Here is a 22,434-nt window from a genome sequence, read left to right on the forward strand (position 1 = left end):
AATACCAATGTGGCAGAACAAACGTGTTGTTTTTTATTTTGCTTACAGGTTTAGTACCCTGGAGGAGACCAGTGTTAACTGCTGATCAACCTGTCTGGAACTGGACCATCTACAAAGAAAGACCAGAGGAGTCTGTGCCAAGGCCCTTGTGGAGGAACCCAGTGATCAACAGAAAAAGTACGTGAGCCCAAGTAAGACGTCATCTCTGTCCACAGCAGGTAGTGGGGACCAAAGAGCTGCTGGAAAAGTCGGAGGTACCCAAAATGTTAAAGAGTTATTTGACCATGGCAGGATTGGGCAGTGAAAGATCAGATACAGAAAGCTCCCACACTGTTGACCAGTGTGCTTGTTGCTCCTCCACTGGGCCTTTCTCTGCCTACCAGAACAAGTAAGCAGTCCTGGGCTCACCTTTCTTGATCTCCTGTCTTCTTCCTCCTTGTCAGAACCCTCAGCCACCTCTCCTCTCCACACGCCAGCAGGGAATGGAAAGGTGAAGTTGTAGCTGTTGCTGCTAAGGTAGTACAAAGTCTAACCAGCTGCTTGTTAGCCAGGTGGCAAGAACAGATGAAGTTACCTGCTGCTGGAAGTGAGCCACGTTGAAGGGAACAGTGCGAGTGCCTGAGCTGCAGTCTGGAGAACCTCCTCCTCAATATTTCCATAGTTTGACAGTGATGCTGGTAGCTCAAAGAGAGGTGGACCATGAGATGGAGATGAAAATAGCGCATTTAGGGTTTGATGACTGCTTGTGAAGTGAAGGACAACTTCCGCTTCCTAATACATGTCCCACAGTCTCCTGCTGGGGTGGCAGAAGCACGAGAAAGTATAGGCTGTCCTCCCAGTGCTGTGACCGCACCTTGACGAGTGGTCATGGCCTGCTGTTCCTCACTGCAGAAGTCATGATACATGGGAAAATAAAAGCTGGATGTATGAATGTATTTTTCATCAAAGCAGTTCCATAGAACGTTTTTGCTTCAAACCTTCCGCTAGATAAATCCATTCAGGTAGAAAAGCCAATTGTTCCCCTTGTAATGGGATTTAAATGAATTATGACCACTTATATTTAAAAGATTTATGTTGAAACCCTCAGGACTGAAAGGCCCAGAAGGCCAAAGCTATCTCCTAGGCCTGTGTTACTATACTTTGTGCTGGCTTGTGTGAAAACCTCATATTGATACTGGATATAGATAAGCCAAGTACATAATTTTTGACTTTCACCAGCCCTCAGAAATATTTCTCGGATAGTAAAGTCACTAAAATTGAGAATTGGTCTCTTCCTCACTGAAAAAAATCCCAAGAAATGTCCAGCATAGTAATCCCCAGGCAAAAGTTGGCCACACAGTCCCACAGTCATCCTTTAGCAAGCGGAGGGGAAGCAAGGACCACAAGACCTGCACGTGATGGATGTGTTAGACAGCCATTGCAAAGGGATGTAAGACAGCTGCAGCTGGTGTGTATAATTATGCAGAGAAGCCAACGAATATAAAGCATGAGAAAGTTCTACCATTATGAGTATGTTTATAGGCTACGAATATTATTTACCACTTTCACTTGCATTACAGCAGCTTTTCTCTATTATTTTTCCTCTGTTTCCTCTGCTGGGGTGGGCGCTACCCAGCCGCGCTGCTGGCAGCTCGCCGAACCCAGCCGCAGCGACCTGGCCCCGGGCGCAAACACGAACGGTTCAGCGTTTCGGCAGAGCTCCCGGGGCCGGACCGGCCCTCGCGGTACCTTTGCCACGGATCGGGAGCAGTGAGCTTTGCCCAGGGCGGGCGCCGAGCCGCGCTCTCGGAGCCGGGCGCTCCGCGGGCGTAGTGCCGTCAGCAAGATCCGTCCCTGTGGGGTTTTTTATTTTTATTTATTTTTTTTTCAGCAAAGGATGATTCCGTACGGCCTCCAGTTTCAGTCTGCAGAGCTGAAATGCCTACGGTGTCATTGTGGCAGTGGCACATATATATATTATACACAGCGGGCATATATATTATATATATGTATATATGAGAATGAATGAGACTTAGCTCGGGAAAATGCAGGCAAAATGTTCGGAGAGAAAACCAGGATGAAACACCCTGAAAGCACGGTGAGCCCTTTGTGTTAGTGCTTCATATTCATTACTGCTTTGCAAATCTTATCTTCAACACCGTGGCATCCTTGGGTGCTAATTTTGGGCAAAGATCAAAGAAGACACGCTGTTGTCTCACTTCTCTCTTTCTCTCACTTTTTTTTTCTTTCTCTCTCCTTTTTTTTTTTTTTTTTTTTTTTGCATTCTGTGAAACTTAGGGAAATAAAGCAATGCACAGAAATTACAAAGAGTAAATTAGGCAAAGGCAGCAGTGTTGACGTTCTCGCACATGCTGACTGGGGTGAGGGGGCTGCAACCGTGCGGAAATCTTGCTACTTTTAGGGAAAAGTGGAAGATCCTTCTCCAATTAAATCCATTGCAACATTCCCCACACTCCCCCAACAACAAGGAACCGAATACCTGGGAAAAATATCTATTATCCTTAGGCATACGGCCAGCTACTGAAACAGAAAATACCTTTTCTTCTTCACAAGCTCAAACTAGCCGCTGCAGGAAGCATTTCAGCGGCGAGACCGTGCAGCCACCGCCGTGCCCGCAGCGAAGGGCTTGCGAAGGCGGATGGTGGCAGCGCTGCGGGTGTCTGCTAGCTCGCTCCAGCGCTTGCCGCGCTCCACCCTTTTTTTTTTTTTTTTCCCTCCTCCCTTGCAGCTTTTGCAATCTGACAGAGGAGAGTGAAAGCGAGTTGAGGGAAAAGACATTCCCCGAAGAGCAGCTGCAGACAGGTCTCGGTCCGCGCCCGCGCTAGGTGCAGGACGCGCAGCCACAGCACCTGCTTTAGCCTAAACAAACAGACAAAAAAAAAAACCCAAACAAACCCAGGAGAGACATTTGCTGCTGAACTGATTTTGCAGGTAAGACCTTTTCTAAACCCAGTGTTTTGATAGCCAAGTGCTTCCTAAACAGGAAGTTAAAGACGTGCTAAGGCAAAACGCTGCGGAGCAGCAGGCAGGCGCCTCCGCGACGGTGCAGCAGACCTGCTGGCTTATTTACCGGGCTGGCAGCCTCCAGCTGATCGGGCATTCGGGGCAGCTGCCTTATGTCAGATACCGCCGCTGGGATGGAGAGACCCCCCCAAACCCTTGCACCAATACGGTTCTTCCTTTAAATAGGAATTAATACAAATGTTTTCCCTACTTCTGCCAAAAGAAAGGGGAAGAGGTCATGGCTGGTGAGGCTGCTTTAAAGCGTCATCTGGCAAAAACGACACTTCCGAAAAAAACATAATCATCGATAAAGATAAATAAAGTTGTCCTTCTGGTGCTGTGGGGAAAAGCTCGGAAACCAGCCCAAAGCGGAGCGAGGAGGATCCCCGGGAGAGGAACGTGGTGCGTGCCCCCGCGGGGCCGTGAGGCAGCCTGCATCTTGCGGCCGGGTCGCTGGCCCTGGCGCAGTCGTTACAGATTTCTGAACCTTTGTAGCCTAAATTTTAGGTGACGGGGGGGGGGGGAGGGGGGGTTGCCAGACCGGCAACGCCTCCTGCTTGTGCCGGGAAATGGTACCGAGTGGACCTCTGGCTTTTTTGCTGCTGAAAGGATCTGTCCAAAACCCCCGGGCGATTTGGTGCGTGCCGTTTTTCACTCTAGGGATAATTTAAACCCACCTACCTTGCCTGCTTCTTGTAATTTTAACCGAAGATGCGTAAACGGGACTTCAGAACATTTTGGGGTCTCTTGGGCCGATAACCTGTACAGAACTCGGAGCCCTCTGAAATCTCATGGTGCCCGGATGGGAATAACGAGCTCCCCCGGCGGCATCAAAATCCCGTCCCGCTGCCGAGGGGCTGGGAAAGCCGGAGCGGGCAGGGCAGGAAACCCCGAGGCAGGCCGGCTCCAGCCCGGGCAGGGAGGGTTTCCCTGCAGGGTCTGGGGAGGCTCCGAGCACAGCCGGAGCCCCTGGTCACAGCTCTCAGAGACGCAATTAAAAATAACATTTGTGCCCCTCAGCAGCGTCCCCTCGGCTCCTGGCAGCGCCGGCGCAGCTGGCCTCGGCAGGGCTGTTAGTCCAACCCGGCCTCTCCCGAGCAGGCTGCTCGTACCGACCAGGGCCCCGCGATAACGATCCTTCCGTCACTTCCAGCACGAGCCGCTGATTTTTTTTTTTTTTTTTCTTACCCTTCTTTCAGACGCAACATGGACATCAAGGAGTATTTTGCCAGAATTTCTTACCAGGGTGCCTACGATAAAACGGATCTGGATACCTTAACGGGGATATTCCAGCACCACATCCGCGCGGTGCCTTTTGAAAACCTCAGCATCCACTGCGGCGAGCGCGTGGAGCTGGACCTGGAGCCGGTCTACCACAAGATCGTGAGGAGGAACCGCGGCGGCTGGTGCATGGAAAACAACCACCTCTTGTCCTGGGCCCTGAAAACTCTAGGCTATAACGTCACGCTTTTGGGCGCAAAAGTTTATGTCCCAGAGTACGATGCGTACGCTGATGAGATCGATCATCTTCTGCTCAGGGTGGTCCTTCATGGCAAATCCTACATTGTGGACGGAGGCTTTGGGCTGGCCTACCAGCTCTGGCAGCCCATGGAGCTGGTTTCGGGGAAAGATCAGCCTCAGACTCCCGGCACCTTTCGCTTCCTGGAAGAAGATGGGACCTGGTACTTTGAGAAAGTAAAAAGGAAGCAGTATGTCCCCAACCAAAGCATTTCTTCTTCTCACAATGTGGAAAAAGAAGTTTGCCGTCGAATTTATCTCTTTACTCTTCAGCCACGAGACATCGAAGAGTTCAGGTCCTGCAACCTGCACCTGCAGACAGCGCCAGACTCCCTCTTTGTTACCAAGTCTATCTGCAGCTTGCAGACCTCCGATGGCATCCGGGCTTTGATTGGGTGGAAACTCACGGAGATGAAGTACAACTATAAGGATAATATGGATCTGGTGGAAATCAGAATCCTTGCAGATGAAGAAATAGAGAAAACGCTGAAAGAGAAATTCAACATAACACTAGATAAGAAATTTGTACCCATCAATACTAGCAGGTTGTCTCTATTCTAACTCACCGCCTGATATTAAATACAATCTTTCCCCCTATTTTTGACAACCACTAAAGGTTAGGCTTTCTCTTTCCCTCTACCCCAGCGTAAGGCAGAACATATTAGCATGAATCTGGATCAGAAATTGATTTTCACAACTGTTGCAGCATCCCTCCTTGGTTCAGTACAAATAATTTCCTCCCGGCTCAATCAAATCACTCCCATTCTGTTCATGCGTAGCTGGAAGCAGGCTCTGCCATTCCCTTCTCCTTTCATCTCTTAAAAGCTTTTCCCACTAAACCTGGCAGGGTGGGGAACCCAGGCAGTATGTCTCTTTCCTTATTACTTTGCACTGCCACCTGGGGAAACCATACCTGCATCTTAAATGACTGCCATATTCTTTCTGTAATTTAATAGCTGGAAAAACAAAGACGTTCAGGGTTCAGTTTGGTACAGCAAGCTGAAGCCTGCGCTCTTTGCTCTTCCATTCGTAACACCCCTTCACGCTGCCACCATGCAGCTCCGCACTTAGGACATACAGGGCAAATACTTACAGAGGGGCTAGTTATGGCCTAAATCTGATGATCAGAAACATCAGGAGACAATTTGGCCACGTTTTGATGTTACACAACTCCCATTCTCTCAGTGACGTATCCCAAAAGCAGTAATTCTGGCGCTCACTTTGGATCTGAAGTGCCTCCTATGCAGTTTGTCTGCAAAATCCAGCAGTGGACTGCTAGGAATGCGTCCTGCGCTCACAGGGGTGTTCTTCCTACTCGGAATATTATTGCACATTAATTGCTGTGGCTGAATTCAAATTCATGCACAGCAGGATTTTTCCAAAACATATCTGTTCTACTGAAGAAGTGTTTGCAGTGATGCTAATTATATTGATATAAGGAGAAAGGATAAATCTTCATCAGATACCTAAAGGCTAACATTTTTAGGATGAGAAGTTACTCAAATGTAATCACATTGCCCTTTGAGATGATGCTTGATGTTGCTCTATGTGCAAATCACAGAAGCATTACAACTACGCACTTATAATTAAGTAAATTACAATTCAATAAAAAAATCAAATATCGTGAACTACAAATATTCAGTTGTTTCTTTTCTGCAAACTACGATTTCTTCCAAAGTAAAAATTTTCAAAGATCCTTCATTAATCACTGCAGTTGTCCTGATTATGTGTTTTTGTAGATAAGGCTTTTTAAAATACAATAGCCTCACGGTCCCTTTTTTATTTTGTTATGCAATGTATGTGGCTTCCTACAACTAGCAATCTGTGTACTAGTTAATAAAAAGTGCTGCTGTTCTGCATACTCAGAATATGTTTCCCAGAGACACAGTAAGTCCCCCAAATCCCCCTCCTCCTGGTGTCAAACACGTCCGGATGTGCTTGGCTGCATGTTAATAGTCACTTATAGCAAACCAGGCTCTCCCCCTGCCTAGGGTGGGCGGAAATGAAATGTTAATGGTGACCCTGTAGCAGATTGCGGAGGAAACTGGGGCTCCTTATAGTGTGGCCAGCAGCTTTCAACACCGATGGGCAGAGGAAATTGTCCGGGGATCTGGCTCGTCGTGGAAGGATGTGAAAGCTGTGGCCTCCTTCAGCACTTTAGCAGCCCCAGGGTACGGAAAAAGCTGCACCAACCCTGTCGCGCTTATCCTTATCCTGGCAGCGCATCAGGAGCAGAGGCCAAAACCCTCGGCCAGGCTGTGGAAAGACACGGGCAGGAGGGACGGCTGCGGGCTCCGAGGTGGCTCACGGGTAGCTGGTTACGTCTATTGGCCAGACATCCAACACGTGAAGGGCAAAGAATAATTAATGAAAATGCCTTGCTTTCAGCTGACTCATCCCCTCGAACCCCTGCCCCGGCCGCTCTTCTCCCCGCTCCGCAGCCCAGCTCAGCGCCGCTGCTGCTCGCAGCCCCCGTGCCCCTTGCTCAGTGCTCGCAGGGCGGCAGATCTTATCGCTGAGCGATCGCACGAAGCTCGAAGCTCACAGTTGGAACGGAGGAAAGAATCCCTCAGTCTCAGATTTCACTAGTTTGCTTTTTTTCTTATCACTGAGTCAGGAGGCAAATTCTTAAAGGCACTGCAGGCTTAGGGAGCGCAGCAGCTCCGGGGAGCAGCATCCTCGCTGCGACCGAGGGGACCTGGGCAGCCCAATGCCCTTGGAAATCTGGCCTTGCTGCTTTGGGGCTTTGGTAGCAGCCGCGAGGAACAACTCAGAGCTGGTGCTTAACTCAACAGCTGCCACCCACGGCTAGTAGATCAATGACCTCCTTGGCTCGAATGAGCAGCTCTCCGCCGTAAGGAGTTTCCCGCAGGGGTTCTGGCCACACCAGTGTCAACGGCACAGGCTGCATCATCAGAAGTTGCCGTGTTGTTTTGCTGCTGCATGGGAGCAAAAAGCAAGCTGCTTCTGCAGAGACCTGCAGAGCACAGGGCTATAACCACCTTCAGGGGTTACTCACACTCCTCAAACTGTATTTCTCCCTTGTCTTCCTGGAGGGCTTTGATTCTCCACCAGTAACACGGGAGGTTTAAGCCTACTCAGTACTGTAAGCTCTTCAGGGAACAGCTTGTCTTCCAGCTCTTTTTACGGCACCTAACACGATGAATTGCATGACTGTTTTTTTTTTTTTTTTCCCCACACACGATGCCTTTTCAAGGAAAACAATAAAGCCATCACAGCAGAAAATACTATAAAAGAAAAAACTAAGTCCCCATTCTGCTGGTTCTGCTAGAGGCTAATGCCACCAGTGCCAGGAAGTAAAAGGGAAGCTGGAGCTTTAAGAACAGAGTTCCCAGTGCAAACACTCCTGGGAACTTTGGAGCAATCCAGCACAGAAAGCCCAACGCTTGCTGGCTCGGAGGTAAGTCCCCAGGGGTCTGCTTTTTAACTTGATCTTGTGGGCGCAGGTCAGGCAGCTTGGAAAAGCCTCTTGCGTGTATCTGCGTTGCCCGTGCTTAGCCCTGGAGGCACGTTAGCAAGGGAGAAATGACCACCCCCAGGGCCACCACCATGAACTGCAGCATGAGGACATTGTCCGAGTGCAAAGAGCAGGTGCTGAGACTTAAACTTCCCCATTTATGCTGAGCCAGAGCGTATGAAAAACCCCGCTATTGCCTCACACACAACGTAGCTTAAAATCAAACAAATTGGACTGGCATGTGCAAGGGAAACATACCTTGGAAGCCCGTCGCGAATTCTAGCAGCGAGGAACAATTTCTGCTATTCGTTCTAATTATGAAAAGATACAGATATCCCCAGGGACGTTTGCAGTCGGGCAGAACTAATGTCTGAATCTTGCTACTCACCGAGCTGATCCTATGAACGTGCATGAACGCTGAACGGAATTGGGCTGCCGTGGGAGCGAAAGCAAACACGAGCGAGAGCTGAGTGGGTATTTGGGCAGCCCAGCTTTGGCACGCAAACCATCCCGTACGCAAAGGCTCGCTCTCTGTTTCAGGGCCATCGCTAACGCGGGACGAACAACGGCGCAGAGCGGCCCAAAGCGCGACGAGAAGGAGAGCTGCCGCCGGGAAACTCGGGAGAGCAAGCGCTGCGCTCCGCACGGCTGCCGTCGGGCCGCGGCCACCGACACCAGCGATTTTGCACGGCGGGTTTGTCGTATTAACCCCCCTTTTGTATTAATGGAGATCAGAACCCCTTTGGTCAGCCACCCCGAGGGACTTCACGGCCGGGAGGAGCACGGCGCTGGCTGGCTTTTTGCGGCGCTCTTCCCGCGGGCGTGTTTTATAGGGCTGCAGCCAACGCTTTCACCAACGCTTTCGCGGGGGACCGGCGATGCTCTTGTCTCATCGCCGGCTCCGGGCGAGGTCCACCGGGTGAGCGCCGGTGGTGAGGCCCTGCCGGGCGCGGGGCTTTAGCTTGATGCCGGCACGGCGGAGATGTTTCTATCCGGTTATGCAGAACGGCTGGAAACGGCGGCAGGGCGAGCCCGTCCGCCGGGGAGGGAGCGAGGGCTTCCCGCAAGCACGGTTACCAAGGAGACCCTGCCCTGGTCCTGAAAGGAGATGGGAGAAAAGCACAAAATGCAGCGTCAAAGCCCCATTACTGTGTTTTCATGTGGTCCCTTAGGTTCTTTTGAAGTGAAAATGTTTATTTCTTATTCCCTTAGTGGGACAGTTCTCTGCTTTATTGCATTTTCCCATGGTTTTGCATCACGCAGCCTGCATCCTGCTCCTAGCGCCCGTCAGAAACAGTAGGATGAAGCCAAGTGAGTTATGCCACTGACACGGAGTTTGGGGTGAAAGTCTAGAGATGAGGTCACCTGATGCGCCCACCTGCCAGGGCAGGCGTTTCTGCCCAGCTGTTTGAGGTGGGATTTCCCAAAGCTCTGGGCACTCGCGCAGCTGCTTGCAGGCAAACGGAGCTAAACTCCCGGTCGTTTCTGCTGGAGCTGCTGGGCCAGCGCCGAAACTACTAGCAGGAAAGTCGTTTCTCCCTCGTAATCTACAGCAAGTGCTTTTTGGAAAATCCTCCCAAGAATGTGGGATCAATTTCAAGGAAATCCTCAGACTTTTCAGAAATTAATGCAGACCTTAGCAGATTGTGAACAGTTCTGGGAAAAAAAAAAACATCCTTGCATGGAAAAATGCCAAATTAAAGCTAAATTAAGGGCAAAACAAATCTTTGTAGGTTGCAGATGAGTCAGTGGATTAGTAACGTTCTCAGGAGCCTTTTGCATCTTGGCCACGCAGTCAGTAGAAAAGAGAGTCGCTTTCTGCTAAGGAAGAGAAGCAGATCAGGGCCGTGACATAAAACATGTCCAATCAGCTCCAACTGCCACCTTTGGTTTGTAAAAGCCAAAGCAGAAAGCCACCAAATATGCCTTGAATATATTCTTAATAATTGTCAATTCCTCTGACCCTGGAAGTAGAAAAATTGACTTTTTTTTTTCCTTTTTCATCAACAGCCAAGGTCAAAGCTCTGCCTGAACTCAACAGGGAAACCAAAGAGATTAAGAAAACAACAATCTACTTCACATGAGAGCTTGTCTAAAATGGTGACACACTGAGAAGTTAATCCCCCTTAGCTAAAACTGTGAATGTAAAACCTTCTAGTTAAATTACCTGAGCGATAAGTAAAGAATTGCTTACCTGCTACTGTAAGAAGAAACAGTACAAAATCGTGGCGACTTTTATTCCAGTATAGTCTGCAGACCTGTTGTTTGTCAGTTTTATAATTTTTTTGTCGCCTGTCATCACACCAAAGGTTCTGCTGTGCTAAGCGCTGCAGGTGCCTACAATACAGAGAGCTACTTGAGCTGAAGAAATTTTCGGAGAGCTAAAGCATTTTTCTCACCTGCTCCTATCCTTATCTCTCTTTTTTAAAAAGAAATACAGACGATACTAGCAGCTCTAGACTATTTTCACCTCCTATCAAGGGCAGAGGTTTCTTTCAGATACTAGGCAGAAAGCACAGGGTACCTTTGCTGGCTGCTTAACCGGTGCTACAGAAATAGGAGTGAATCCCTTGAGAGCCATCCAACAGTAACCAGCTCTTTTTCTGCTCACACAGGCAAAATGAACATTCAAGAATATTTCTCAAGAATTTCTTATCATGGGTCCCATAAGGATGCAGACTTGAAAACCTTAACAGTCATCTTCCAGCACCATGTCCAGGCGATTCCTTTTGAAAATCTCAGCATGCACTGTGGGGAGAGCATTGATCTGGATTTGGAACCTATTTACAACAAGATTGTGAGAAAGAAACGTGGTGGATGGTGCCTGGAAAACAACTACCTTTTATTTTGGGCTTTGCAAAGAATAGGATATGACGTCTCTATTCTTGGAGGCAATAGTTATGATCCAGCAGAGAAAACATACACCACCAACATAAATCATGTCCTACTGAAGGTAGTGATCGATGGCAATCCCTACATTGTAGACGGTGGTTTTGGTGGCATCTATCAAATATGGCAGCCAATGATGTTGATTTCTGGGAAGGATCAACCTCAGATTCCTGGCATCTTTCGCTTCACAGAGGACAATGGTATATGGTACCTTGAGAAAATAAAAAGGAAGAATTATATTTCAGAACAAAGTGCCCCTTCGACTGATACTCCAGAAACAGGGAAGATCAGAAAAATGTGTTCTTTCACTCTTGAGCCACGACATATGAATGACTTCCAGGAGCTAAACACATACCTACAGACGTCTCCGGACACCTTATTTCGGAAAAAGTCAATCTGCTCTCTCCAGACCACTGAAGGGGTTTGTGCCTTAGTTGGATGGACCTTCACCGAGGTGAAGTACAACTACATGGAGGACATGGACCTGGTGAAGATCACAACTCTTACAGATGAAGAGGTTGAGAAGACACTGAAAGATAAATTCAATATAACCTTAGCGAACAAACTTATACCAGTAAATGTTCGTGGCCTGCCACCTAATTTAGTGGATATGCTCTAATTCTAGCATTGTGCAAGATGGATCTTTAAATACTCGATATAAAAATTTCTAAAATTAACATTAATAACATATTAAGCTGATTCTAAAGTTCAGCTGTTCAGATGAACACAATGCCTGGTAAATTTAAGCATATCATTAATTACCTCCCTATATCCATTTCATTTTTTTTAACTTCTTCTGTACAAACTGAGATACCTTTAATTTGCTTGTATGGAAATTGCCTTTTGACTCCATTAAATTTTGTTTCACCTCTCTGGCTTTCATTTTATTTCTGATATATTTTTGTGGCAAAGGAAACCAATATGATATATAAGGAGAAACTGTATTACCCATTTTACACAAAAGACATCTAATGTTTTTTGGTATGATAGCCCATCTCCTCCTCAACATAGTTTTATGAATTATTCACTTTCTTGAACAGTCTGAAATAGAGAATTGAGATGATTTTGGCCTTCAGAGAATCCATGATAAATGAGAGGTTAAGCCTTTCTTAAAACAAGCCACTCTGGAGGTGCTGATGAGCCGATGCTGAAAATAAGTTGAAAGACTTGTGTTCTATTACCTTACCTCAAACTGACTTCCAGTGAGCTAGTTATGCAAGGACACTTACAAAAAAATGCTCTGCGAGTGTCCAAATTTAGTTACTTGCAGCATGTTTTTTCTGTTTCTCTGAAATCTAAACAAAGCCAACAAGAGCTGATGCTCTTCAATAGTTCTTAAAAATCATGCATTTAGAATCAAAAATGTAAACAAACAAAATTAGATCAACCTTTGAAAAATATAGTCTAAACATTCTGAGGCCTAACTTTTCTCTGACGTCAAATGGGCACTGCAATATTGTAGACAAAAAGCTTTATATTTTTTAATAAATATTGTTCCACACAAAGACTACAACTAATGCTGCAGAAGAAACCCTTGAGAAGTTAGGACATGCCACCAGGGTGATTTCACAATGTAGTGTGTGTAGCACAACAGCTTTTTGATTTTCTGGTGTTGACTCTTCTCCAAGGGAGACTGGTCTCCAGCCCTGTAGAGGAGCTGCAAGAAGGTGAGGGAAGGAAAAATGCTATTGCCAAGTAAGAGTCTTTCAGTCGTGCAAAACAGAGCCTTTTAATTTGTGCCTTCTCTTGAGGCAGCCTGGCCTGGGGGTTGGAAGTAGGTCCTTTTGCACTGGAAAACCTGCCATGCCACGGGGGTGAACTCGCTCAGGGACTGACATTGGCCCTCATTCAACATGTGTGTGCATCACTCATGCTCACTGATGTGACTGATGTAGCTGATGTGCCTAAAACTCCGTTGCTTCCCATGTGCAGTCCAGCACGCCTGTCGCCTCCCCCAGTGGGACCTCACCCTTACTGTCTTTCACTTTCCACCTCCAGTGAAACCATGCAAGCTGGAAAGGGAAAGATCCAATATGTCAAAGGTGCAGAAGGCCAAGTTTTCAAGTGGAAACGCATTATTTACTTCATTTCATATGTAACGCTGGTCAAATAAATATTTGTCATGGCATTCATTACATCAGATTGCTACCAAATGACCAGCTGGTGTGGTGGAAGAGACCCAAAAAGTTGTGAGAAAAGAAGAGTTACTTTGTGCATCTGCACAAACGTAGCCTGCAATGTCTAGGCAACATAGGGCACCCACAAGTAAAGAGAACACCAAGCCCCACCACAAGGTGCTGGTCACCAAATAACATTAAATTAATCATAAAAATTGCTGAGCCATTTTTTAAAGATCTGCGGAAATTATTTTACAGAGAATACCAGTGCAGTCTGGTCTTAACCAGCAGGAGACAAACATCACCTAATAGAGAAGAAACAAAGTTTAATTTGCTCATGGATCAGTGAAGCCCAAAAAAATGTGCATGCATTTTGGGTGGACTTTGCCCTTTCTTGTAGTTTAAGTTTCAGGAGTGCAGGACAGGAAGACAGACTTAAAGAGGAGGACGGCCCTTGCAAGTTGTATCTGCTCCTGGCTCCACTGACTGCTACCTCAGTAATAAACAGTCCAGCAGCTGAATACGTAAATAAATAAGGCTATGTTAAGAGGTAAGTTGCTTTTATTTAAAAAAAAATACAAACACAAACTGGTTTCTTTATGATGGTAAAGGTCATGGGGAATAAATTCAAGCAAAATTCCCTTTAGGAAAAGATACTATAAAAGTATGTGAGAGAGAGAACTAAAGTACTGCCTGCTAAATATGGGCTCTTAAAGAGGGCAAAGCAGTAATAACACAATTTCAGTTCTTCTTGTTTTTCTGCTCTTCAGAAGGCAATTCACTTGACTAGCAGGGAGATGCATTTGTTTAGATACACCAGTGGGTGTAAATTCAGAACTACAGCCTGTTTTTGGAAGTTTTTTTTTTTTTTTTTTTTTTTTAATAACTGTATTTTGAAGTATTGCAAATGTAAAGGAAGCAGAGAAAAACTTAATAAATTTTGCTTTCTTTACAGTCCTTTAAAAACAACTTAAAAATGAAACTAGTAAGACTGTGTTTTGCCTATCCCAGAAAGCCCATGTACCAGCTGCATTAGGATGAAAATAGATACCTGTTTTAATAGTATAATTACTGATTATGTGTACAGTCATGATAAGGAGGTGCTGGTAGTAAATATTTTTGCATGAGCACCTTTATTTGTACATTTAGAAACAGGCCTTGAAAGTTCAACTGCTGCTGCTTTTCTCTGTATAAATCTTAGTCACGTTTGTGGGATTATCTTTCCAATATCTAGCTTTTCGTCTGATCTGCTCACGATTCAAAAGAACTGTAGTTTGCATCTCCTAGCAGTTAAGATCTAACGCTGATCAACCACGTTATGGAGCTGCAGAGAGAAATCAAAAATAATATAAAATCAAGAACCAATATTATGCTGGTACGATCAGTCCCCAGTATTTAACATTCAGAATGTGACCAGGTAGAATTGGATAGAATCAGACCCTGCAAATCAAAAAGGAGGGAAAAAAAATCAAGGCTGTTTTGATTTCAAGTTCTGTCTTACCCAACTGACCAAAGTTGGGTGGCATCACAGACAAAAGGTTTTAATTTTGGCCAATCTTTTGTTTACACCAAAAAACCCCAATTCTACAGAATACTGGAAGCTTATTTTTCACTTAACAAATATTACCTTAGAATATCCTCCAACACACTTAAATAGCACTGAAAACGATATTCCTTTCTGTAGAAGATAACACTGTATTTGATGGGCTCCCCATTCACTTTGGATTGCTGCTTCTATAACATGCATATGCACATCATGAATCTGTCACTGAAAACCATCTTGAGAAATCCTAGCTTGCAGTAAACATTCAGTGGTTCACTGCTGAATTTAGCTGAACACAATAGACTTCCTGAGTCGCTAACACCAAGTGTCTAAAGCTCAGCTTACTGTATGCACAAAAGATTTCCAAGCAGCTCTCTGAGTTGTCAAGAGGTTAAATATTTGCAGTAACTCTGAACTGCTGAAATGGCTAGTGCTTTCTTTGCAAAGGTTCAAGCGTTTCAAAACATGTTGTGTCAAGCTCCATAACCTAGCAGGCAATCTACAGCAAACATTTACAAATAGGATCTATTCAGAGACCTACTGATCATCCAGCTTCCAGTGATAGCCAGCAGACTGTGATAGGCCACTGAGAAGCCAGCAGACAGCTGTGCGTGACTTCCCATGGCGTTGGAAGGCATAAAAATACGTTGAATAGTTCCTCAGGCAGCAATCTGGCTCATGAGCGGTCTTCCCCATACAGACAGGCATTGCTAGAGGCAGGGAAGTCCACGAAGACACTGAAGTGGGCTGCAGTAGTTCTCAGAGCCACCTCTGGAAGGAATAAATGAAGTTTTATGAAAGGCCAGGATTAGAGAGCTGTAAACTATTGGCTGTCCACTTTCTGTGCACCCTGGGAGATCCTGGGCACTGCTGGGAATAGAGACATGCTTTTGCCTTTTAGATTACTCACCTCTATGCAGAATCATTATTCCAACACCAAAATGAGTTTGTGCAACACTCAGAGCAGACAAGAGACTCACTGCTCTGTGACTCTTGAAAAGGTCAGAGGTTTTCCTCAGTCATAATTATCTGAACAAAACTTGACACTTCACAAAATGGGCAGGTAGTATCATTTTCTACTTTTTGTAAGTGAAGAAACAGAGCCATGTAGAGAATGAACCGTTCATTTATGATCACGTAGATCAATGTCAGACTCAAGAAAGGAACATGGGAATCCTGGCTCAAATTATTCTCCCTCCAACTGCTAGACAACACTGTTCCCTGCACTGCTACTCCTTTCATTGAAAAGTGGATTTAGACTTTTTCATGAAAGCTTTTGAGCATTCCCTAGCGAGATCTTATATTTCTTCTTAAGCCTGCTGTTACAATGCAAATACAGCAAATCCCTGTTACGCAGACCTTGCATATCAAGCGGCAACTGCATCAACTGTTTGCCATAGGGATGATTCTAAGGCAAAAAGCAAACCCTCACATGCACTACTCTTCTTTGCTCTTGGAACTGTTTGATATGAATATTTGTTGCCTTTAAAAACTTCTCTGATGAGGTTCAGTAAGTTAAAACATCTCTGCTGGCAATATCCTGGGCAGTTCTTCCCAGCATCATAAATCATTGATGTAGAGAAACAAAATCAGAAAACATTTCTTTCCTTTACAGGAAACATGAATCTTGAAGAGTATTTTGCAAGAACTGGTTATAACGGTTCCCTTGAAAAACAAGATTTGGAGACCTTAACTGATATATTCCAGCACCACATCCGTGCTGTTCCATTTGAAAATCTCAGCATCCACTGTGGGGAGAAAATTACTTTGGAGCTGGAGCATGTATATAACAAAATCGTGAAGAAGAAGCGTGGTGGCTGGTGCATGGAGAACAATCAGCTCTTAGGCTGGGTCCTGAAATGCCTGGGGTATGATGCCAGTTTTCTGGGAGCGTATGTATTTAATCCATATCAAAACACGTATGCCACCATCATGACCCACCTGCTCGTAAAGGTAGTTATTGACGACAAGGCCTATATTGTTGACGGAGGCTTTGGTGTGTCCTATCAGATGTGGCAACCAATGGAGCTTGTGTCTGGGAAGGACCAGCCCCAGGCTCCTGGAGTCTTTCGCTTCACAGAAAAAAATGCCGTCTGGTACCTGGAGAAAATGAGAAGGAAGCAATATATCCCTAATCATAATTTCTCTAGTTCTGACCTTCTAGAAAAGAAAGAGTGTCGGAAAGTTTATATGTTCAGTCTTGAGCCACGGACGGTGGAAGACTTCCGTTTCCAGTGCACGTACCTTCAGACGTCCCCTGACTCCCTATTCACGAAGAAGTCCATCTGCACCCTGCAGACCACCGATGGCTTTCGAGCGTTAATTGGGTGGACATTCACTGAGACCACATACAATTACAAGGAAAATATGGATCTGGTGGAGTTCGTAACTCTTGAGGATGAAGAGGTGGAAAAGACACTGAAAGAGAAATTCAACATAACTCTAGAGAGAAAGCTTGTCCCGATTAACGTGAAAGGATTTTACACAATTTAGACTACCGGAGAAACCTCTGCTACACATTTACAGTGTCTTCCACAGTCTGCCCTATCGCTACTGCAGGATTACAGGATTCCCTTGCAGGCAATTGAAGGAAAAATACATTAATACCAGATTAAAGTGAATTTCATGTTGGGGAAAGGGAAGAAAATCAGGGATATCACACTCTTCTGCCAGGTAGACAGAATTATTTGCTGTGAAATGACTGAAGTTCAATTTTCGGCAGAAATGTAGAGACTGATTTGAATCTGTTCATAAACTTGGGCAAGAAATATGTCTGGGGAATTCTGGAGTGCCTATAGCACATAAATAGAAGTAAGGATTATTAATTTTGATACGCTGCCAACACATTTTTATGGTTATTATGAGAAAAAAAATAACCTGTGAGCATTTAGACAACTATGTACACATTTAAGACTTCACCTTTTACAATATCTAACCACCCACAACTCATGCCATTTCCCTGTCTTTAAAATGGGTATAGCAGTACCGTCACCTTTGAAAGGCACAATGCAGGAGGCACAATTCTTTCACTATCATGCTCAAACAAAACATAGTGGAAAAAAGATTATTATCATATAAATCCCTTTGTTATTATTATAGTGAACTGCCCAAAGTAATTTTTGGTATGCATATATTTTTCCTAAGACACAAATCGCAGTGTTAATTTTGGCTAAGGATATACCCGCAAGTTCTGCTTCTCGTGCAAAAAATTATCTTGTTTCAGAGTGACTTAGGATACGGTGCTTAAGAGTGAGTCTTGACTTGCTTAGATTTACTGCTATCTCAAATGGGGTAGAAATTTCAAAGTTTTACTATTGCAAGTTATTGTATGTATGCTGCAAGTTATTGTATGTATAACGAAGGTAGAATAATGACACTAACCCCACTAGACCCTTAATAGCTATGCTGCCATCTTTTCGTGTATAGCAAAGTCAGAATTCCATATGGCTACCCAAAATGCGTAGCACAGGAGCTTTAAGGTCACAAATAAGTTTCTTCATCTTTATCAAAGTGGAAAAAAAAAGAAAAAAAAAAAAAAGTAAAGAGTCAACCAAATCTAAAGGAACCTTCTTCTTTCTGATTCTTTCACAATCATAGTTCCCCATCTTAGAGAAATTGTCGCCGTGCCCTGCCATGCGTCTCTGCGGAAAGCTCAAGCAACGAAACCACTGAGAAAGGGGAAGCACTCTCAGTGCTTAAACAAAAATAGCAGAAACACTGAAAAACACACTTTCCTTCCTTCTTTTCCATCTATGATAATCCCAAGTATGGTTAAAGTGCTGATTTCTCCCACTGATGGTGTATCCTTTTATTCAAAGACATGATCTGATCATAAATCTCACAAATATTGTAAATATATATTGAAAATAAAGAAAGTAAAACTGTAGGGATTGCTGTAAATATAGACCTTCCCCCCGTAACTGCATGATCCTAGTACGCTTGGTTTGCTTAGGAAATAAGGGCTGTGCAATCTCGTGATCTGCTGGCCAGCACTCCTCACCACGACGTTCTTCAGCTGAACAGGCTGATGTCGTGCAAGTTGGATAGAAATGTTGGAGCCTGTAAGTGCCTACAGGTTACAGCACAGACTGCTCACAGGCTGCGGAAGGGGACGGCCGGCGAAGAGGAGCCCCCATGGTTCTCGTCTCTGCTGGGCTCAGCGGTCCGCACCATACCCGACTTGGCCGTGCTGCCAGCTAGCAGCGTCCTGCCGATAGCGCGGGAAGGAACTGAGGCTGCGGTGGTGGCTGGTCACCGCGGGCGTGCACGCCTGTGTGCTGGGACACAGGAACCGAGTGCAAAGTGGGAGGCACTATGGGGCACGAGGAAGAAAGAGCTTCCCAAGGTAAGAACTGAGTTTTTCTATCAGTGGAACTAAGGACCACGTTTTGCAATTTGTATTCTTATTGCTATCTCATATTAAAGCCTCATTAAAGGTTTTCACCCCTTTCTAAGTGATTGATCAAAGTGACATGTTCCCCAAGACCTGAGGAACACTGAGTTCAAAAACACTCACTGTGTCTGCTTTAGCAAGCGGAAATTCCCATCTGCGTTCCCTCAGGTCACCAAACCACTCTCCTCTATGCGTTGTTTTTTGGCGCGACCACCTCTTGCCTCAAGACCAGCCATTTACAGGCCAGTTATTTTGCCTCCATACTTCCCTGGATGTTTCTGCTGCTGCTTCAAGCTAATTGCTCTTCCCTACCTGCTGGAGCTGTGGGCTTGAGGACTTCTTGGGCAGAGGTCTATGGACCTACATTGGCACTTTTAGCTGTGACTGCCAAGATACCGGATACCACCTTTTAGTATTCAGCTCTTACTAAAGATCTGTCGGGCTGAAGATGATTCAAGCTTCAACCCTCCGACCTGATCTTTCGTAAGTGCTCTCTGAAAGCAATTTTTCCTCTAGACGAGACAAACATAACCAGGTCACTGTGCAGCATCAGATCGCACGAAGGAATGTCAACATGTACAGGTGAGGAACAGTCTCACAGTTTAGCTAACACCCCCCAAAAGCTGATGAAAGCAGAAGCTGTTAAGGTGTGAATGCCAGGCCCAAAAGGTCTCAAAGGTTTGAGATGAGAATGGTGTAAAAACAAACCAAAACCAAGAGGCATCACACCGTGTCTGGAGGCATTACTGCAGAAGATGGATGCTTTCCTAGAGAGAGTGAAGAGGGCTTCCTTGAAGAATCAGCTCTCAGAGAAGCTTGCACTCACACTCAGAAGTTAAACTTGCAGTTGTGAGATCCCATGTTTATCTGACATCTTTTGCCAGTAATATACTTTAGAGCTTTATTAACAGTCTCTCTCCAAGAAAAGTTTTATGAGATCCTAAACTATTGCACAGTTGCACAGTTTTAGTTGCAGGCTGCTGTTCAAATGGAGTAGAAGAAACATTCTGAACCTCCGACCCAGGACTTTTGTAATTCCAAATGCAATTTAAAAGAATGGTATTCTAATTAACAGAGAGAGAAGACAATTTCCTTTTAAATCTGAATTCTGGATTAAATTGCATTAGTTTTAATAGGAACTGGATACTCAGATCCCATTGATGGCTTTGCGTAATCCCAACCTAACTGCCCATCACACACGCACACACAGAGGCAATGCCCAATGGAAAATGAGAGCTATCAGCGACTGTTAAATTGTATAATGAGCATCTTATTAGGAATCAGTCACAGATAACAGAAAAAAACATAGTTCAAACACAGATAACAGAAAAAAACATGGTTTAAACTCTGTGGCACCATCGAGCATTTCCCCTCTGGGAAAAAAAAAAAAAAAGTTTAATCTGCTCATCCATTACTAAAGGGAGGATACAGGATGGCTGACTTCAGTTGCACTCTGCTCCTGTAGTTTCTAAGATGAAAAATTAAGAATAGAAGTAACAAGAAAAATCAACAAGAAGGATGAAGTTGTTCAACACTTACACGCTCCCAACATCAGCTGTTACAACAGCAATAAACACTCTTGAGCCTGTCAAAGGGAGGAACAAAATTTCTCATGACAAGAGACACGTTCACCATAACACTGTGAACCGTCAGTGAGCACAGACTACACCACACGTCTTTCTTTGTTCAGTCTAACACGTACAGTAATATAAGAGACACAAACACTTAGGGTGTCTGATATCTCTTTAAGGAATAAATTTTGGAGGTAAATATTTTCTTTAGCAAAAATGCTTTCTGCTTAATCCAATTCACTTCTATTATCAATAAATACTTTTGATCTAGAAACATGGCTAAAATTCTACATCTTAGAAAGTTGTCCATGAAAATGGCATTTGAGACTACATCAGAGTCAAGAAAACTTGAATTAAGGCTTGCATTATAAATATTTTACTGCTACACATGCATCTCTCTTGTAGTCTAGCTAGTGTACAGATTTTTTATGGCAGAATGTTTCTGCCTTGCTACCTGGCATGCTTCTTCCAGGAAACCAGAGCTAGACTTAAAATATGTACATGTATATATATGTGCATGTATTTATATGGTTGGAGATATAGATGGGTATTTCAGAAGATCCTATCATATACTTAAGTACCTGCTTGTAACTCTGGACAGAAACCTTTAAAAAAGTCACGTAGAACAGATTGTTAGTTTTGTCTTGCTCACAATAATGCACTTTGAATGATGCTTTTAGAACTGCATTTTACAAACTCCATGAGCAAAAAGAGAGTGCGTTAAAAATCAGCAGTCAGTTTTACAGTAGCATTCCAACAGCTCACCTACCAGCTAATCAAAACTTGAACAGCACAGCATGCAGAGCTCTGGATAATAAACCAACATCTGTCCTGTATTTATAGTTGGTGTTGGGCATGTTTAGGAAACAGAAGAACCACCCTTTTCTACCCCCAGATTCCTAGAAAGACAGATGAGGGATTTTCAAGGAAGATACCAAGTTTGCTCAGCACATGCACTGACCCATTTACCATGCTTCACATATTCTAGGAGTGCCATTTCCTAGGAAATTAATTTAAATTAGGGATGAATATATGGCAGAATGGAATTAAACCAAATGCAGAAGAGTTCTCTGTGCAGAGCCTCTACAAAGGACTTCAGAGTTCTTTGTAGCCACAAGCAATTACCCCAAAAGCTCCTTTGTCAGTGGAACAGTGTCAAATTCAGTCTTTCATGGAAGTGCAATTACAGTGACATCTCGTGGTTGCTCATGGTTCACTAGAGCACACTTCCCCCCTGCCCAAACTATCTAGCATAACTGTTCAGAGATTCTCTCTCTAGTGAAGAAATGTATTCACATGTATCATTTTCCTAGTAATAAGTAGGAAAGAATAATGGGATATATTCTGAGTTTTTCTTGTGATGACCAACAATAAATCATTTTTTAGCTCTGGTCACATCATCCATAGGAAGAAAAATGCCTTGTGATCATTAACTTCTTTTCAGCTGGTGATAATATATGGTCAGGTTTTAAGTAATTGAACCAGTAGCATTTAATTAGCTCTGAAAAACTATTTCAGATCATGAATCACAGATTTTTCACCTGTATGAGGCTTCCTTACCCGGTTAGAAGTATATTTCTTTTTCCACACGTGATCCATCCTGAATATCTAATTAGGTGCTTTTGATATATGGATTACAGCTCATATATCATACATGCAAAGTACAGGCACACAACCTTTCTTTATATAATTAACTAAGTTTCATGTCTTGCTTCACTGAGTCACCTCTTCTGTCCATGATGGAACGGCCACTACCTGCTTCAATTTAGAAAATTCTTCTTTCTCCAGAGAGTCAGCATTAAGGAGCAGTAATTCAGACATCTCGGTGTGGAAATGAAATAGAAGTATTTCTTGTTGAAGGCTTGGACACAGAGGACTGTTACAATTTGAGATAAGACCCACATTGACATTTTTCAATCTGC

The 22,434-nt window shown here is 44.5% G+C and overlaps 3 protein-coding genes across 3 annotated transcripts; all 3 read left to right on the forward strand.

The window, feature by feature from the left end:
* The first annotated feature begins 2,845 nt into the window (after positions 1–2,845).
* Positions 2,846–5,239, forward strand: LOC134146283 (arylamine N-acetyltransferase, pineal gland isozyme NAT-3). Its single transcript, XM_062586599.1, has 2 exons — positions 2,846–2,931; positions 4,203–5,239. Exon 2 carries the CDS (start codon positions 4,210–4,212, stop codon positions 5,080–5,082), a length of 873 nt encoding a protein of 290 aa, XP_062442583.1. The 5' UTR covers positions 2,846–2,931; positions 4,203–4,209; the 3' UTR covers positions 5,083–5,239.
* Positions 5,240–10,619: 5,380 nt separating this feature from the next.
* On the forward strand, positions 10,620–11,507 carry LOC134146290 (arylamine N-acetyltransferase, liver isozyme-like). Its single transcript, XM_062586612.1, has one exon. It carries the CDS (start codon positions 10,620–10,622, stop codon positions 11,505–11,507), a length of 888 nt encoding a protein of 295 aa, XP_062442596.1.
* A 4,661-nt stretch (positions 11,508–16,168) lies between these two features.
* LOC134146291 (arylamine N-acetyltransferase, pineal gland isozyme NAT-10) lies at positions 16,169–17,041 on the forward strand. Its single transcript, XM_062586613.1, has one exon. It carries the CDS (start codon positions 16,169–16,171, stop codon positions 17,039–17,041), a length of 873 nt encoding a protein of 290 aa, XP_062442597.1.
* The last annotated feature ends 5,393 nt before the right edge of the window (positions 17,042–22,434 follow it).

This window comes from Rhea pennata, chromosome 13, assembly GCF_028389875.1.
Source record: "Rhea pennata isolate bPtePen1 chromosome 13, bPtePen1.pri, whole genome shotgun sequence".
NCBI lineage: Eukaryota > Metazoa > Chordata > Aves > Rheiformes > Rheidae > Rhea > Rhea pennata.

What these genes read in the sequence shown, in the direction of transcription:
- LOC134146290 (XM_062586612.1), top strand. Translation starts at nt 10,620, where the DNA reads ATGAACATTCAAGAATATTTCTCAAGAATTTCTTATCATGGGTCCCAT.
- LOC134146291 (XM_062586613.1), top strand. Translation starts at nt 16,169, where the DNA reads ATGAATCTTGAAGAGTATTTTGCAAGAACTGGTTATAACGGTTCCCTT.
- LOC134146283 (XM_062586599.1), top strand. Translation starts at nt 4,210, where the DNA reads ATGGACATCAAGGAGTATTTTGCCAGAATTTCTTACCAGGGTGCCTAC.